This window comes from Brassica napus, chromosome A1 (assembly GCF_020379485.1).
Source record: "Brassica napus cultivar Da-Ae chromosome A1, Da-Ae, whole genome shotgun sequence".
Lineage (NCBI taxonomy): Eukaryota > Viridiplantae > Streptophyta > Magnoliopsida > Brassicales > Brassicaceae > Brassica > Brassica napus.
In genome coordinates this window covers 10528164-10544590 of record NC_063434.1, presented here as the reverse complement: position 1 = coordinate 10544590, position 16427 = coordinate 10528164, and the positions used below count along the sequence as shown (strand labels likewise).

The 16427-nt window shown below is 33.5% G+C and overlaps 2 protein-coding genes and 1 long non-coding RNA gene across 4 annotated transcripts; 2 read left to right on the top strand and 1 right to left on the bottom strand.

Annotated features, from left to right (window-relative positions):
- The first annotated feature begins 3120 nt into the window (after window positions 1-3120).
- LOC106380001 (translocase of chloroplast 132, chloroplastic-like) lies at window positions 3121-5834 on the top strand. The gene is made up of 2 exons (XM_048767866.1): window positions 3121-5111; window positions 5328-5834. The coding sequence occupies exons 1-2, from the start codon at window positions 4996-4998 to the stop codon at window positions 5677-5679; spliced, it is 468 nt and encodes a 155-aa protein (XP_048623823.1). The 5' UTR covers window positions 3121-4995; the 3' UTR covers window positions 5680-5834.
- A 152-nt stretch (window positions 5835-5986) lies between these two features.
- LOC106437440 lies at window positions 5987-7989 on the top strand. 2 transcript variants are annotated; one of them, XR_002653994.2, is made up of 6 exons: window positions 5987-6074; window positions 6430-6453; window positions 6585-6649; window positions 6830-7018; window positions 7345-7467; window positions 7545-7989. It is a non-coding gene; the product is annotated as an uncharacterized LOC106437440 (long non-coding RNA). The 2 variants fall into 2 exon arrangements; XR_001287265.3 differs by lacking the exon at window positions 5987-6074 and having other exon boundaries at window positions 6433-6649.
- A 2745-nt stretch (window positions 7990-10734) lies between these two features.
- On the bottom strand, window positions 10735-15897 carry LOC106437445 (polycomb group protein VERNALIZATION 2-like). The gene is made up of 13 exons (XM_013878338.3): window positions 13662-15897; window positions 13456-13511; window positions 13309-13376; window positions 13153-13205; window positions 12944-12997; window positions 12799-12858; window positions 12671-12714; window positions 12449-12579; window positions 12241-12364; window positions 12098-12146; window positions 11613-11692; window positions 11340-11429; window positions 10735-11248 (listed from the first exon to the last, which is right to left on the bottom strand). The coding sequence occupies exons 1-13, from the start codon at window positions 13815-13817 to the stop codon at window positions 10837-10839; spliced, it is 1377 nt and encodes a 458-aa protein (XP_013733792.2). The 5' UTR covers window positions 13818-15897; the 3' UTR covers window positions 10735-10836.
- Window positions 15898-16427: the final 530 nt, after the last annotated feature.

The window sequence follows — 16427 nt, the reverse complement described above, 5'->3', positions numbered from 1 at the left end:
CAAGTTTTTTCATTGTCCTGAACAATTATATAAAAGAGAGAGAGATGAGATGAAGGGTTTAGCCCGATGAAAAGGTTCTTTTATTCGAAGATCGATCTTCCTATTACTTGTCTTCGTTGTCATTGACGTCCTCATTAACATCCGTCATATATTTCTTGTTTAGGTCAAAGCTGCGATCCACACTGTTTTTGTTAACACTCATCACATCGTTACGGTTAAGGTGATTGCCACGATCCACACTATTACTGCTAAGGGCGAAGCCACAGTATAGACTACGGGGGCTTGTGCACCCACTAAAATATTTATATTTACGTTTTTGTGTGTGAAATATTAAAATTTCCATAGGTATAATGGTAGAAACATCCTTGGTGTGCACCCATAATGTTACAAGTTCGAGTCTCTTTCTGCATGTATTTTAAGTTTTTTATCATTGATGCATCCAGTACAATAAAAGTCTAGATTCGCCCCTGAAGTGCTAACACTAATCAAATCGTTATTGTGTGGGTCAATGCCACGACCCACACAATTCTTGTTAACATCCATCGTTTTATTATTACTGTTTAGGTCAATGCCACCATCCACACTATTATCGTTAACATCCATCGTATTGTATATGTTTAGGTCACTGCAACGATCCACACTGTTATTGTTGTTGGGTTTGTCTGAGTCCACGTTGCTATCCTCGATTATGAGATTGCACTTGTTGATGGTGACACTGACAACGGTGAGAAGCCATAGTTCAACATTTTGAGCAAAAAAAAAATTCCAGCACCTGAATGTTTTTGAAACACAAGTGTCTTTACAATTTTATTTGTATTGAGAGAAATTTACGAGTGGAGTGGTTTGGAATAGATCAACTCTTCCTTGTGAAACTTTGAAAACGCTTCACAATGCCCCAAAAAACATCAGCATCAGCGAAAACCCTGAAACCAAGAGCATTTAAATTTGACTAGAGATTTAGAGAAAAAATCTCTTCAAAATAAATCATTAAGATATGCATGAGATCTAGGACATATATTCTGGTAGACTAATCTATTCAAGATTCTGCATATATATCAGATCACCTTTTCTATACTTATCATGCATCTCGCATTCAAGTGTAAGAAAAGTACGTAGCTACCTTTGCTTTCTTACAAACGAGTTCCATAGAAACATGAGTCTCTTTCCATCCGAGCTCTCATCCTCAAGTTTAAAAAGCGTCTGCAAAAGCCATTAGCACTGTTACGTAGTAAACCATAATTTGTTCGTCTTTCATTCAATGACTGCGGGAAGAAATCATGGAGAACCTGGTGTTCTTTCAATATCCAAAATTTAATAACATCTTCGCTATCTCGATCAGACATTACTTCCTTGAGAGTCATTAGCTTCGTCACAGAAACCTGTAGTTTTCGGTTAGAGACAAGAACAGTGACAACATGGATGCCTAGGGCCGTGGACCATCTAGGTGAAACATTTGCTACAAGTCTCCAAATGGAAGCCTCAAAATTTACTATGTTAGAGAGGGACTAAGAGTGTTCAAAAAAAAAAAAAAAAGAGGGCCTAAGGCAATTGCCTCGTTTTCTATGCCTAAAGCACGACTCTGACTGTTATTACCACCATTGAATTTTGTCTCCGGTTTTGATCAGGTAGGTCATCCGGTCTATGCTATCAACCTTACGAGTTTTCTTACTTTTTGCCATAAGTAGGCCGTAGTATAGAAAAACTCGGAAGGTTCGTATTGAAGACTGAAAGACCTGTGTGTTGTGTTGGAGAAGAAGAGAGGACAACAGATATATATAGCCCTGGAGCGCAAGGAGGATGAGGATGAACAAAAAGACAATGTGTCATCACCACGTGAAGTTCAATGTTTCTTTTTATTATTTCTTCTCTGAGATTTGTTTTGTTTTTAATGTCTTTTTACTTTGCTGACTTCTGTATTAGTTTTCTCCATATGCACGTACCTAATGTACCTACAAAGTCTTTCAAGCATTTTCTCTTATATTTTTCCTTTTGTAACTTCATTTCCATTGTATTATGATATTAATAAAACAAAAAGCATATTTTATATATACTACAGATTTTTTTACCCATCTTCCTATATTTCATTTTTATGATTAATTATTCTATTGTATCATGATGATAATAAAACAAAAACCATCTTTTCCTATATACTATCTTTTAGAATTTTGTATTCTGTAGTCTATGATAAAGGTAAAATAACAATTGAAAGGTGAAAACAATTTAACAATCAAAAGTTGAAAACATGATACATAGCTCTAGTCAGCGAACTCAACATCTTACAATACAACGTACATAAAAAGTATTTTTGATAAAATTTTCTGTTTGTGCTATATTTACAATCAACATCTTTATTTTTATCACACTAACTATATGTTATGAACAACTGTTTTTATATCATACTGAAAATTTCTATCATACATTTCTTATTTTGGAAAATATGTGTGTTTGTGGAATCCAATCTGAAAACATAATGTAATAATATTAAATTTCCACATTTTCTATAAAATTACATAAGATAAAAATAAAATGAAATAATAACACAATTTTAACAAGTTATACAAATTATTTTAATAGTTGAATGTAAGTTCAGATATATGGATTATGAAATGTGTCAAATAAATTCTGTGTATCTTATTAACCGAAACCCTAAACATCAAAATGATTTACCCTTCACACATACTTCATATTTTGTTTCGGTTCCTCGTTATTTTATGTAAACTCTAAGCCCTAAACATCATTCTGACTTAATTTCTAACTTTTTCGAATTTCAGAAAACACACACATATATATATATAGACTGACTATGTGATAAATTTTGTTTTGTAAGTCACAGTTAATTATTTTAGGTGTTTATAAATATTATAAGAAATAGGTTGACGCTTTTTAGCACTATATAAATTTTGATAAATCATCGGTCATCTTATTTACGAGGGTTGATACAAGATGATAAAAAAATTCTGAAATTATTTTGAATAACAAAGTAAATGAAGACTAAGAAATATCTGAATTTTTATCAAACTAGTTTCAAAGTTCAAAAGTTTGAAAATATAGAAAATAGTATATATGATTCTCGATGTTTCTATTTAAAAGACTTATGGAAAGTTGTTTCATTTGGATATCTTGAAAAAAAATTGTAAGTAGGTAATTGCGCACATTTTTTGCCGTTTGAAAAATATTATGAAAGATTTACTTCTAAAAGACTTTGGGAAAATGACTATTTATAACTTCCTCCTCAGCAAACTAGTTTTGTGATCTCTGTAGAATCTTGTCTGGCAATACATGTCTCTGAGGTTCCTTATGGGTGGCTTGTCAATATATTCATGAGTTTTTTTTTGATGAAATTTTGAATTTATTGATCATCAACTAGAAGGATTTACAAAGAATGAAGCCTAACAAAGAATAAAGGTTCTTATATCTATCTGTAGGAAGAAAAGAAAAATTTGTGTTAGTTAATAACTCCATGCTCCAAAATCAGTCAAAAACTTCAAACCATCTCCGAAGAATTTTATTGAGTGTGATAGTAAAATCAATAAGGATATTGCTTTGATTGCTCTCTTGATGACTTAATGGGTTTGACGAGAAAGAGAACAAATTTGTCTGAGAATTATGTTTGATGAATCAATTATATGGCTTACGTAAAGTTATTGAGATGTCCGTTTGAGATCGAACGAAGGAGTGGATGTTCATGAATCAATTCTTTTCTGAGAATCTTATTTTTGCTCATTAATTTTTTTTGATAAAACAAAATTTTTAAATAAAAATTAGAGTTTTGATTGATTTAACTAATTTATAATTGGTTGGTTAATAGTAAACCAATAAAAACCATGGTCTATAAGTTATTAAGTTTTGAATAATTGGTTTGGAGAAAAATAAATTTACAACTTATGCTTCGGAGAGAAATAAGTTTAGAACTTTAAATTCATGGAGAACTAGAACGAGGTCATAGTTTGGTAGATATCTGATGATATATGATAGTTGGGAAATAGATCGTTGACCCAAATGTTTTAGTTAAAGTTTAGTGCAATCTATGTAGCCAATTATCAATAATGAACAAAATGGGATATAAAACCTTTCTATAGACACTTATCTAACCTATACTAAAAGGGTTATATGAGCATCAGAGAAGCTGTCCACGTAGGACAACTAAATCAGCCAATCAGGAGACTTTTTTTTGACACGTCATCAAGCCCAGCTCCATTGCTTTGGTTCTTCTTCACGCCTTTCGCGATCCGAAAGGCAATAGAATCGACGTTTCCCTTTTTCATTTTTCCAGATCCCATTTTGCTAGATCAAATCGTGAAACCCTTTACTTTTCCTCTCTTAATCCACGTTATCAGGTGATCCTAAAAGAAGTGTTGTTCTATCTCGAAGGATTCCGATGAGATCTAAACGCAGCCATGGAGGCTTGCCGCAGAAAACCTTGCCGTCGCCGGCTCAACCTCCGTCTGAGATCCAGAGAACCGCGGCGGAGGAACAAAGGAGAAACGAGAAGATCGTGAGATTCACAGAACTGAGCCGTGGTATCTTCACTGGTTCTAAGGGAATGAAGGATCGGCCGATACGATGCATGACGTCTTCAGGAACGTCAGAAGGAAGAGGAGATCAGAAGCAATCTGGTTCTCAGGTTCTCAGACGGAGGTTGTGATGAATCACTTGGAACTCTTGGTGGCGTTTGGTTCACTGAAGGATTTTCTTTTTGATGGTTGTGAACAGGTCAGATATGGAAGAGAAGAAGCTTGCAGATAGAGTCAGCGATGAGCAAGTAAAGAGAATTGAATTGATGGTTTCTGATGTTGATGCGAGGGATACCAAAGATGAGGTCTTTGAGGAAGCTATCGACAGTTCGAAGCCTGAATCTTTCCAAGCCGATGATGGGTTACACGAGGATTTTCCTTCAGAGGAAGTGAAAGTGCCAGAGGTTAATGGAGAGAGCCATGGTGAGGCCTGCAACATATAACTACGGGAGAGGCTGTACCAGGTTTTGTGACTTCCCAAATGAATGGTGATGAAGGGGAAGCAGGTGCAGGGAATGTCAGCGAGACAGCTACACTTTCTTTTTCTGAAAATGGAATCGTCTCCCCTGAGAAGAAAGCTGTTCTCCTCTCTTTCGGGTAAGCTTTTATGGTTTCATTTTCAATGAATTCTTCTTCTATGTATATCTTTGAAAATAGATGAGTACTCTATAGTTTGTGGTGATAATCCTGAGCTATTGTTTTGTTTCTACTCTATTTTATTGTTAGGGTTGTTGGAATTTATATCAAACCTTAAGTCTTTTGTTTGATTGGTGCAATGATTGGTGATTTCGTTTTGGTTATGCTTCTGAGCAGGTCAGAGAAGGAAGAGAAGAAGCTTGGAGACGATAGAATCATCCATGACCAAGTAGAGAACAATATATTACTGGTTTCTGATGTTGTCTTTGTGGAAGCTATTGTCGGTTTCCAAGCCGATGATGGGTTGCACGAGGATTTACCTTCAAAGGCAACTCCTGAACATTCCATGGATGATCTGGAAGAAGAGAATAGCAATGACAAGGAAGTGAAAGATTCCAAGGTTAGTGGAGAGACCCATGGTGAGGCAAACCTGCAACATATAACTGAGGGAGAGGCTGCACCAGGTTTTCTGACTTCCAAAATGAATGGTGACGAGGGGGAATCAGGTGCAGAGCAGGATGCTTTATAAAAAAGCACAAGAATAGATTGAATCATCAAAAGCTTGAGAATTGTGAACCAGAAAGGAAAGCAGCCGACTTTAGGTAGAGTACTCGGCCTTTCCTCAGTCTTGTGGAGAAGAAATGGTTGGCGTTTCAGGTCTTCTTCTCTTTCTTGCATCACTTTATTTGAGGTTTTTTTATAAAACATCCTGTTTACTGAACTTTGGTTTTTTCTGTAACAGAGAAGAACAAAAGTTAATAAAATTTACTCAAACTTTTGTTTTCTTTCAGAGTGGATCAGCATAAGAACAGATTGAATCATCAAAAGCTTGAGAATTGTGAACCAGAAAGGAAAGCAGCCGACTTTAGGTAGAGTACTCGGCCTTTCCTCAGTCTTGTGGAGAAGAAATGGTTGGCGTTTCAGGTCTTCTTCTCTGCTTGCAGCACTTTATTTGAGGCTTTTTTATAAAACATCCTGTTTACTGAACTTTGGTTTTTTTCTGTAACAGAGAAGAACAAAAGTTAATAAAATTTACTCAAACTTTTGTTTTCTTTCAGAGTGGATCAGCACAAGAACAGATTGAATCATCAAAAGCTTGAGAATTGTGAACCAGAAAGGAAAGCAGCCGACTTTAGGTAGAGTACTCGGCCTTTCCTCAGTCTTGAGGAGAAGAAATGGTTGGCGTTTCAGGTCTTCTTCTCTGTCTTGCATCACTCTATTTGAGGCTTTTTTTATAAAGCATCCTGTTTATTGAACTTTGGTTTTTTTTCTGTAACAGGGTAGATGAGACATACAAATTTCCGTAAAATTTTCCTTTAGCAGTGTTGTACTTTGCATTTAGCTTGACATTTGTACATTAACAAATTGGATTTAAATTTACATAAGGTTCTTTGCATGATATTTCTCTCTTATCTGTCTTTATTTTCATTGCAGGCTTCACTTGAATCTGAGATGATAAAGCCACAACTGATCTGAAACTCTTTGGTGTCAATCTAAAGGTACATTCCCCTCTTTTTGCAGCTTGGATCGATCAATGTTCTAACTGCTTACGTTGCCATTTTGTCTGAGGTCATTCATTTTTCGTTTTCATTTTCCAAAAGCTATTGGAAGACAATCTCCCGCTTAACAGAGTATAAAAATTAAAAGATGTGTCTGCTGCTCCAATTCGTTTCTTTCAGTGACATGAAGGGGTCGTTGGTCGGATTTCACTGAGTATCAAAACGAAGCTCCAAAAGCAGAAGTTACACGATGAAGAATCTGGAGCGAAAGACGAGGAGATAGAGAGGAAGATGGAGATTGGGCAAAGGGTTTAAGCTCAGCTTGGTTGTCTCGAGGAAGAGACTAAGCGCATTGCCTTGATCCGTGAGGTATATATGAAAACTAATCATCCCCATTTTAAAATCTTATTTAGTTTTTTTTTTTAATGTGTACTTGAATTTTTATTTCACGACTTGGCAAATGTGTTGAAAAGAAAGAAATATACTTTTCTTTTGGGTTCTGTGTGATTTGTTCCGTAACTTTTGTGTTGGGTGAAGTGATCAATATCACGAAAAGCTGGATTTAGTCTGGTTCCTAGGGCTTAGATGAGTTTTGTGGATCAAATCTCTTTCTTTTTTACGAGAGGAACCATTTGATTCTTCTCAGTATTGTAATGTTTGATCTCTAAGAAGCTCTATGGTTGAATTGCATACAGAAGCTTAGCATGATAACGAGTAGAAAGAAGTTGCATTGGTCAGGAAGAAGATTGATTTTGTCAACAAAGAATTCTCAACAAGCCAATCTGTAAAGCTACCACCACCAGCAAAGAATCCTCAAGGTGATCTAGAAAAGGTGAAACGAGGCTTGAGAAAAATACATAATCCTGTTATTGAGAATTCTGTTCAACCTTGACAGGTTCCAAAAAAGAGGAGATTGAGTAGCCAAATCCAGGTTGAAGAGAAAAATGATGAAATCAGACTGTGGTGGAACATCCTGAGGATTAAAACAAATTGATAGTAATCAGAATAGTAGTTCGGGAGTAAGCTACAAGCAAGCTACTAAATCTGCGACAGCAAGCTGAGGCTACATGGCACTTCTTCCCCTCGCAACAAGGGTCTGAGAAAACCACTAGACGTTACTCGCTACCATATTCAGGTAATAATGCAAGAGTTACTTCTGGTTTTCCTGAAACAACAGGAGTCTCAGACTTGGGCGGCAACACCATCTTTTATCCTATGCAAATATGTTTCTCCGGTTACCTGATCATATAAATTTGTTTCTGTGTTGTGCGAGCAGACAAATCTTTAAACATGAACATGTTTTTTTTAGAATTGAATATGAACATGTTACCAACGCCTTATTCCTTTTTTTTAGTTCTTACAGCACGTGATGGTGGACATAAATTATTTTGCAGTGTGGAATGATCAACAGATTTTAGTGATACAGCAATTGGTGTTGCACATAAAGAAAGCATTTGTGATGCGGCAAATATATTTGTGTTTATTTTTTAAGAAGACGTTTTAAAGTGGACTCTAATAAAATATGCCAAGAGAAAATAGAAAGTGATCTTCCAAGAGATTTAAGGTTGTAAGGTTCTGTTTTGTGAAGTGATTTATGAAATTGATTCCAGGGGTCCTGTGGAAGCTTTACAAGAAGAGTAACCATGGCCTTCTCTCAACGCCCATATCCAAGATATTCAACTCATGATCTTGAAGATAGGAGATCACAAGGTAGCCTTTCAAGCTAGAGAGGAGAATAGAGTGGCAGACAAAATTGCAAAGGAAGATCTCTTTTGAGAATAATGCCCCTATATTGTATTCTGTTGCCAAGTTGGTTAAATGTCTTAGTGAAGAGTGATAGTGTGTAAAACTATTTGGTTAATGAAAAGTATGAAGGTTGAGCCAAATAAAAGAAAGTGATTAATATATTAACATGGAAATATGGAATAGTGTTAGTTTTGATGATAGTTATGCCAAGTTGAAACAATATTTTTGTTTTGGCGTACTCTTCACATCTTTTTTTTTCAAGTAAGCAAGTCGCGCATATGACAAACTACCATCAGTTTAGTAAGAAAATAATTTTGCAAATTAAATAATTTAATTATCTATCTCTCTAACAATTACAGTATTGTGATGTTACATCATTTTAAAAAGTGGTGATATATGAAAGAAATGAAACCTGTAGAAAATAAATATTTGTTACAGCATATTGTAAATCATTGCATTTCAAAATTTAAATTAACTTTAAAAGTGACTTAAATTATTGATTGTAGAGAAGACTTTACATACAAGAAAAGAGCAAAAATACAAAAGTTAGTTTTTCATGTTGATCAAAAAGAAAAATAATTTTATATAAGCTGACCAAGTCATCTAAAATTATATTAATTTCATCATAATTAAATATGAACAACATATATATTCCACACCAAAAGCTATACTTTATAGCAAAAGGCAAAACCATGTCAATGAAATTATCTCCAAACTTCTTCCCTCCCCTAAGACTTTTTCCTAAGCTAAGAAAACGAAAAACATTGACAACAGGAACGAAAAGTATATGCAAGACAAAAAACAGAACTTTTCTCCTTGGATGGGAAAATATGATTTCATGGATATGACGTAAAAAATAAAATTGTGGTTTTGGTGAGAAAATCTGATTTTGCAGTTTTAGCGGAACAATCCAATTTTTTCGGTTTTAACGGAACAATCAGATTTTGTGGTTTTAGCGGAAAATCCATTTTTGTGGTTTTATCGGAAAAATCCAAGATATTACGGTTTTTGCACGACAACGTGATTCCATTTTTAGCGAGAAAATTTAATTTTACTATTTTAGCGAAAAATCCAGTTTTACGGTTTTGGCGAAAAAATTCCGTTTCAAGGTTTTCGCAGGAAAATTTGATTTCCGGTTTTGGCTGGAAGTTTTCTTTTTGTGGTGGAAAAATTGATTTCGTGGTTTTGACTGAAAATTTTGATTTTCTCGGCTTTGGCAAAAATATTTGATTTTGTGGTTCTGCCGGAAAAAGAATTTGTTGTTTTAGCGGGCTGAAATTTTTATGTTTACGATTTTGGCGGGAAGATTCAAGTTCACAGCTTTGGCGAAAATTTTAATTTTGTAATTTTGGCGGAAAATTTTGCTCTTGCGGTTTTGACGGGAAAAAACAATTTTTTTTTTATTTTGGCAGTAAATTTCATTTTTTTTTATTTTATCGAGAAATACAATTTGCGGTTTTAGAGGGAAAATCTAATTTGCTGTTTTAGATGAAAATCCGATTTGCGGTTTAGAGGAAAATTCTAATTTTACGGGTTTGCCGAAAAAATCGAATCTGCGTTTTTTGAAAAAAAAACAACTAAAACCTCATTTTCCATAATCAATCTTTAAATATTTTTATAATATTTTTAAAAAGTGTTTTTTCTTCCAAATAGTCTTACATTAAAAATAAATATTAAAAACAGAAGATCATATATCATTTTAAATTGGTCAAAACAAGTTTAAATGAGTCAATGTAATATTTGAGGGTCTAAATGAAAAATTCTAATAGATCTATTTTAAAATTAATCTAACGGCATAGCTTTTGAATGGAGTGTGTCTTAATTTTTTTTTTTTTTACAACATGGGATGTGTCTTAAATGGGGTGGGTTTCCCCATTTTAATATCCATATACTCCAATGTAAAGAACATTACCATTAGATTATTTTGGTTTGACATTAGAAGTTCGGTAGCTCATATAAATCTAACACCATGTTATGTTGTTAAAGGTTTCGGACATTAGTAAATTAATAAAAATGTAGCAATCAATAATGTGATTTTATTATAGTATATATTGTAATCAGTCTAAGTATAAAAATATATTTATATTCAGATACAAATTATAAAGTAATTTAAATTTAATTAAAATATATGGAAAATAACCCGGGCGTAGCCCGGAAAAATCTCTAATATTTCTAATACATTTCCATATATGATGGTATAGCATAGCTTTATTATCAAAAAATTGATTAGATATCAACAAGTTGATAGTTTTCTGGAAAAACTAAATTTCTTTGTTATTTTTCTCACAGTATTGTTTGGTCAGAAAATACCTTGCCAGAAATAGAACAATAAAGATGAATAAAACTAGAAGAAGAAAAATAAGTAAAAGAAAGAAGAAACAAATTTTGTTTAATGTCTCCATCAGTTTGAAAATTAAAAAGTCTACATTGTCCTAAACAATTTAGAGAGATAAAGAGAGAGAGAGATATGAGCTGTCATTGACATCCTCGTCAGCATCCATCACATCGTTCCTATTTAGGTCAATGCCACGATCCACATTGCTAGGGTTAACATTCATCGTAAGGTTCAGGTCAATGCCACGATCCACATTGTTATTGTTAACATCCATCGCAGTGTTCCTCCCTAGGCCAATGCCAAGATCCACTCCGATATGGTCAACATCCATCGTATCATTTCTGTTGAGGTCAATACCATAATCTACACTGTTATTACCATAATCTACACTGTTATTGTTGTTGGTGTTGACTGAATGATCATCTTCGCTATCCTCGATTATGAGATTGCACTTATTGATGGTGACAGCGTCGATAAGCCCATACTCCAACAGTTTGATCATAAACATTCTCCAGCATCTGAATGTTTTTGAAACACAAACGTTGTTATTTTCTTTAATTTTTTATTTGTACGTCTGTATATATATAATATATACGAGAGGAAATTTACGAGTGTAGTGGTTTGGATTCGATAAACTCTTTCTTGTGAAACTTTGAAAACGCTTCACATGCCCAAGGAACCTGGCCATCAGTGATCACCCTGAAACCAGAAACATTAAGAGATGGAATCTGGGACATATATATTTTTGTGGACTATTCTATTCAAGATTATGTGGATATATTAGATCAGTTATTCTTTAGATAGCATGAACCTCGCATTAAACATGCGCCTATCGAATGATTGTGTGTATGTGTGCATTCAAGAGTAATAAAAGTATATTACCTTTGATATCTTACAAATGATTTCCAAAGATGCATGAAATCTTTTTCAGTCGGGCTCACATCCTCCAAATCATCAATCATCTGCAGCATTTTTTAAAGTGTTCAAAAGCCATTAGCATGTTACGTTGTATACCATAATCTTTTTCTTTGTTTATTTAATGAGTGCGGAAAGAAATCATGGAATACATGACGATATTCGAAGTCTGCAACTTCATCATCGACTTCATCGTCGCTGTCTTGATCAGACATTACTTCCTCAAGAGTCATTGGCTTTGTCCCACAAACATGCAGTTTTTTGTTTGTAACAATAGAATATAGACCACATGGGGTCCATGGGGATACAAACAGAAGCATATATACAAACTTGAACAAGAACAATCAAACTAGAGTATCGTGAACTGGGGCCAACTATACTTTGAAAAGATATCATAACGTGCAATTCAAAGAACATACAAAAGAAGTCGGTGATAGAACTGATTGATTCACCTGAAGTGTGCGAGAATGATAGAACTGGCGTGTCTGGAGAAGTGAAGTTCTGGAAGAAAAAATCTCAGTCAATACGGCAGTACAATAAACACTTATTCATAATAGCAAGAACAATTTGGAACAACAGGGAATGGTAAACAAACCTTCTAGCCTCTGATGTCCCTTCAGATAACTTTCTTGTCTTAGCAGCAGGGCCCTCAGATTCTCTAGCACCAGAGCCAGAAGATTGACCTATATCTGGTACATTCATCATTGCCACAGGATTTCCTAAACATTTGTACATCAGTTATGGACTGAGAAATCAAGTGCAAAGCCAAAAAGGTATACCACCAGGACAAGAAGAGCTATTACCATTGTTCAGCAGGGAGGTTCCAGTTTCTGTGTCATCGGCTAAAAAAGGAGGATCCATTGGTAAAATGGTTACATTAAGCCGCTTGGGGATATTTCTACCACCTACTTGTGTACGCTTGAAAGGTTTTGAGCTGCAAAACATTATGGTTGGGTTTATAAAGAGGTATCGACAAGATTAAAGGAAGCAGTTGCTGCTATCAATTAAGAGTTTCTGAAAGATACCAAAAGGAGAGATCCCCAAATTTTTCTCGAATGTTTCGTTGGTCCTGGTGTAAAAAAAAATGGAATATCAACTAATATTTTAAACAGTTGTAGGGTTTTCTCAAATTGCCAAGTTTATAGAAAATGACCTTGGTTTTGAAAGCATCAAGTCTTACAGAGACATTAACTGTCTGGTTTTCTTCAGAAGTCTACAATAGGAAAGACACTTTTACTATAATTTCATATATAAAAAAAAACATAGCAAAACAAGAGAGTTCCATAAGAACCACATACCATGAACTCAAATTCAAGTAATTCATGAAATGAATTCAAATGAAGTTGCAGCCCCTGCACACATACACAAGAAACAATAGATTGTAAACTCCATCTGGAACATGTTTTCTCAGATAAACAAGAACACAACATATGCAACCGCAGACTGCAAAGTAGCATAAAATGAAACGGCATGTATTAATTAGGCTTCGGTAGAAATAGTTGCCCACCTTGAAGTTACCACATAGCATTTTGCAAAAGGGACAAGAGCAATTCTTCGTAACTGCACCACAATATATACATTAAAATAACAAAAATAAAATAAAACTAGATAAACATAAAGAGAGAGTGAGATGGAATTACAGGAAGAACAGAAACTAACTGACCTTGAGTTTTCTGCACTTTGTTATCAAAGTCCTTAAAGTTGAAAAGTACCATCCCAGCAGATGCGGACCTAACAAAAAAAAAGACACAAAAATGTAAGCGCATACCATGAAACATAGAAGTATTGGAGACAACAAGAAGTCTCATACCTTGTCTCGCCCTTTTCTTGATTTTTGTAGTTCAAGTTTCTCCGAAGAAACCGTTGCTGCATAGACACAGATTAAGAAAACATTAGACGCAAAAAAATCACACATTCGCCATGAGACAAATTAGAGATCAGCTTAATGCAAAACCATAGAGAAAAGTTGAAATTTGTTAACAAAATGGATCCAGAGAAAGGAAAGCAATTCATTACTTTGCTTGGAGAGTCACATAGAAGCATGTCGTATAGACGAACAGGCTTCAAATACATCCAGTGTTTCTCGCCATCATGTGATGATTTAGCTTGGCTGTCTTCCTGACTCATTCTCGAATGAAGTTTCTGCAGTAGAGAAACAAACAACAAACGCATTGAATCTAAGAAGGCAATCTTAGAATCAAAGACTACAACAAGAAATCAAGATCCAAGAGATGAAAATTCAAATATAAAAGATACTATCAACATTTTAGACAATAGGAGAGAGAGCTAGAGTAATATGAGAGGCTGCAGAGAGAAAGTAAAGACCTGATCGGAGAGAGTAGGATGTGTTCGAAGAAGAAGAGAGGTAGAGAGAGATACATATGATGAGGATGAGAATGAACTTAAAGACAGTATGACAACGCCAAATTCAATGTTTCTCTTTGGTCTTTCTTCTCTGAGATTCTTTTCATTTGACTTTGTATTTTACTCTATTTGTTTCCTTTAGATTTCCTTATAATTAATTAGTCTACTGTAAAATGATAGTAATAAAAAATTGGTTTCCTATATACTACAGATTTTATACCTATTATATTATGATAGTAATAAAACAAAATAAAACTATTTTCATATAACTACAAATATTTTAAAACATGTTTTCTATATTTTTACTTTTGTAATTAATTATTATATTATATTATGAGTAATAAAAGAATTTTTTTTATTTTTCTACATACCACAATTTTAATTATATTCCCTATTCATATCCTTTTATAACTATTATTTTAATTTACGAGCTAACTGAACATGTATATTATCTTGGTTTAACGATAAATATGACTTAATACGATTAGAAAACAAATGCAAGCCGGGAAAAATAAGTGATGGAAATCAACCACTTGTCACCTTTTAATGCCCTTTTGTTGATTCCTCAAAGTTTTTATCTCTCTAAAATATTTATACTCTTGTTATGAATAAATATAATTTCTTCTCCTTGCAATGTCTCATATATACAAACAATTTAGAGATACTATGTTCAATGAAGAATCACATATATTCAAGAATATTTGCGTATGTTCACATATATTCAACAAAGAATTGTGTGTATGTTCGTTTATTGAGCTATTTATATAACAATTAGTTAATCAAACCGGTTTGGTATGCTGCATAATATGGGCGCAAACCAAACATAAATTAAAAAAAAAAACATTCCACAAGAGGTGGCAACAAACCAGTTCGATGTCTCATGCAAGGGAGATCAAAGTTGTACCATATCAACTGCGAGATTGGAGATTAAAAAAAAATGCAGAGAGAAATAGTTCTACTAAAGAATGATGAAGATGATAAAATGAAGGGTAAAATCCAGATATCTCACTAATTTGAAAATAAAGGTGGTGTGCATGAGAAATTAAGAGGTCTCTCACGACATATTTGTCTCTCTCATTCTGATGCCATTGTAAAATATCTAAATTCAGAAGTGTATAAACCGAACACATACCTTAGCATGGTTTAGTGATGAATGTGATTTAGTGCGTTTAGGAAACATACATAAGAGTCGGGGAAGAAATCAGATATGAAAATCAACCACTTGTCCCCGTTTACTTTTTTCTTGATTCCTCAAAGTTTTCTCTCTCTAAAATATCAGTACTCTCTCTCTCTTTAGAAATATTCTTGTTATGAACTAATGTAACTTCTTCTCCTTGCAATATATCATATATCAGTTACACTATGTTAGGAGTCACATATGTTCAATGAAGAATCACATATATTCTATGAAGAATTGCGTTATGTTCACATATATTCAAAGAAAAATTGTGTATATTCGTTTATGGAGCTCTTCATATAACTATTGGTAATCAAACCGGTTCGGAATGCTGCTTAATATAGGCGAAAAATTTCATAACCTAATAACAAACTATAAACCAATAATAAATTGCGGTAAACTCAACAGTTGGATTAATTTTTTGTCCTACAAAAATGATTACGCCAACGAAGAGCAAAAATATGTTTGATATTATATATAGACAATGATGGTGGTGTGCATTTAGGATAACAAAACACTTCAATATATCAATTAAATAAAAGGTGTTTTTTTTTCCAGAAAAAATAAAGAGGAATGTGAAAGGATATATAGGTCTTTTATAAATTAAAAGAAGCATGTGAAAAGTCAGATTGTACGGAGATTTAAAGAGATATTAGATTTTGATCCGCGCTTTGAAAGCGCAGATTTATTATTTATTTTTTTTTTCAATTGACAATATTTAGCAAATATCATATTTTATATATTTGTTTTTTATTGTATAAAAGACTTAAACTTTTTATTTTTATTTATCATATTTCATTTTAAATGACTATTTCTGTTTAAAAAATTAAACTTTATTTCTTTAATTAATTAAGTTGGTATAACTCTGATAAATTAATTTTATTATGTGGTTAATATTTTAATTAAAAATTATATGCTTTTAATAAAGATTTATACTTTTCAATAAAAAATTCAATTTTTTTAATGAATGCTTAAATTATATTAAGAAAAGAAAAAAATAATAATTAAGAATAGTTGAAAAAAAATTATTTGAACTTGGACTCAATGACTCAAAGGAAAAAAATGTGAGAATTGGATCTGATTTCTTAATCGGTCCAAATGGCCAAAGAGAGATCTGATGTGGGTTGGATCCGAAAAAAATGATCTAATATAGATGTGTTATTAATATTATTTGTTTGCCCTTAATGAAACATGCAATGTTAGTAAAAAAAAGGCAGATTAAGGTAAAAAGGACAATAGGA

Coding starts and splice junctions, on each gene's coding strand:
- LOC106380001 (XM_048767866.1), top strand. CDS start 4,996: ATGAATGGTGATGAAGGGGAAGCAGGTGCAGGGAATGTCAGCGAGACA. Junction 5,112..5,327: donor GCTGTTCTCCTCTCTTTCGG/GTAAGCTTTTAT, acceptor GCTTCTGAGCAG/GTCAGAGAAGGAAGAGAAGA.
- LOC106437445 (XM_013878338.3), bottom strand. CDS start 13,817: ATGCGTTTGTTGTTTGTTTCTCTACTGCAGAAACTTCATTCGAGAATG. Junction 12,998..13,152: donor TGCTATGTGGTAACTTCAAG/GTGGGCAACTAT, acceptor GTATGTGTGCAG/GGGCTGCAACTTCATTTGAA. Junction 12,365..12,448: donor AACCTCCCTGCTGAACAATG/GTAATAGCTCTT, acceptor ACAAATGTTTAG/GAAATCCTGTGGCAATGATG.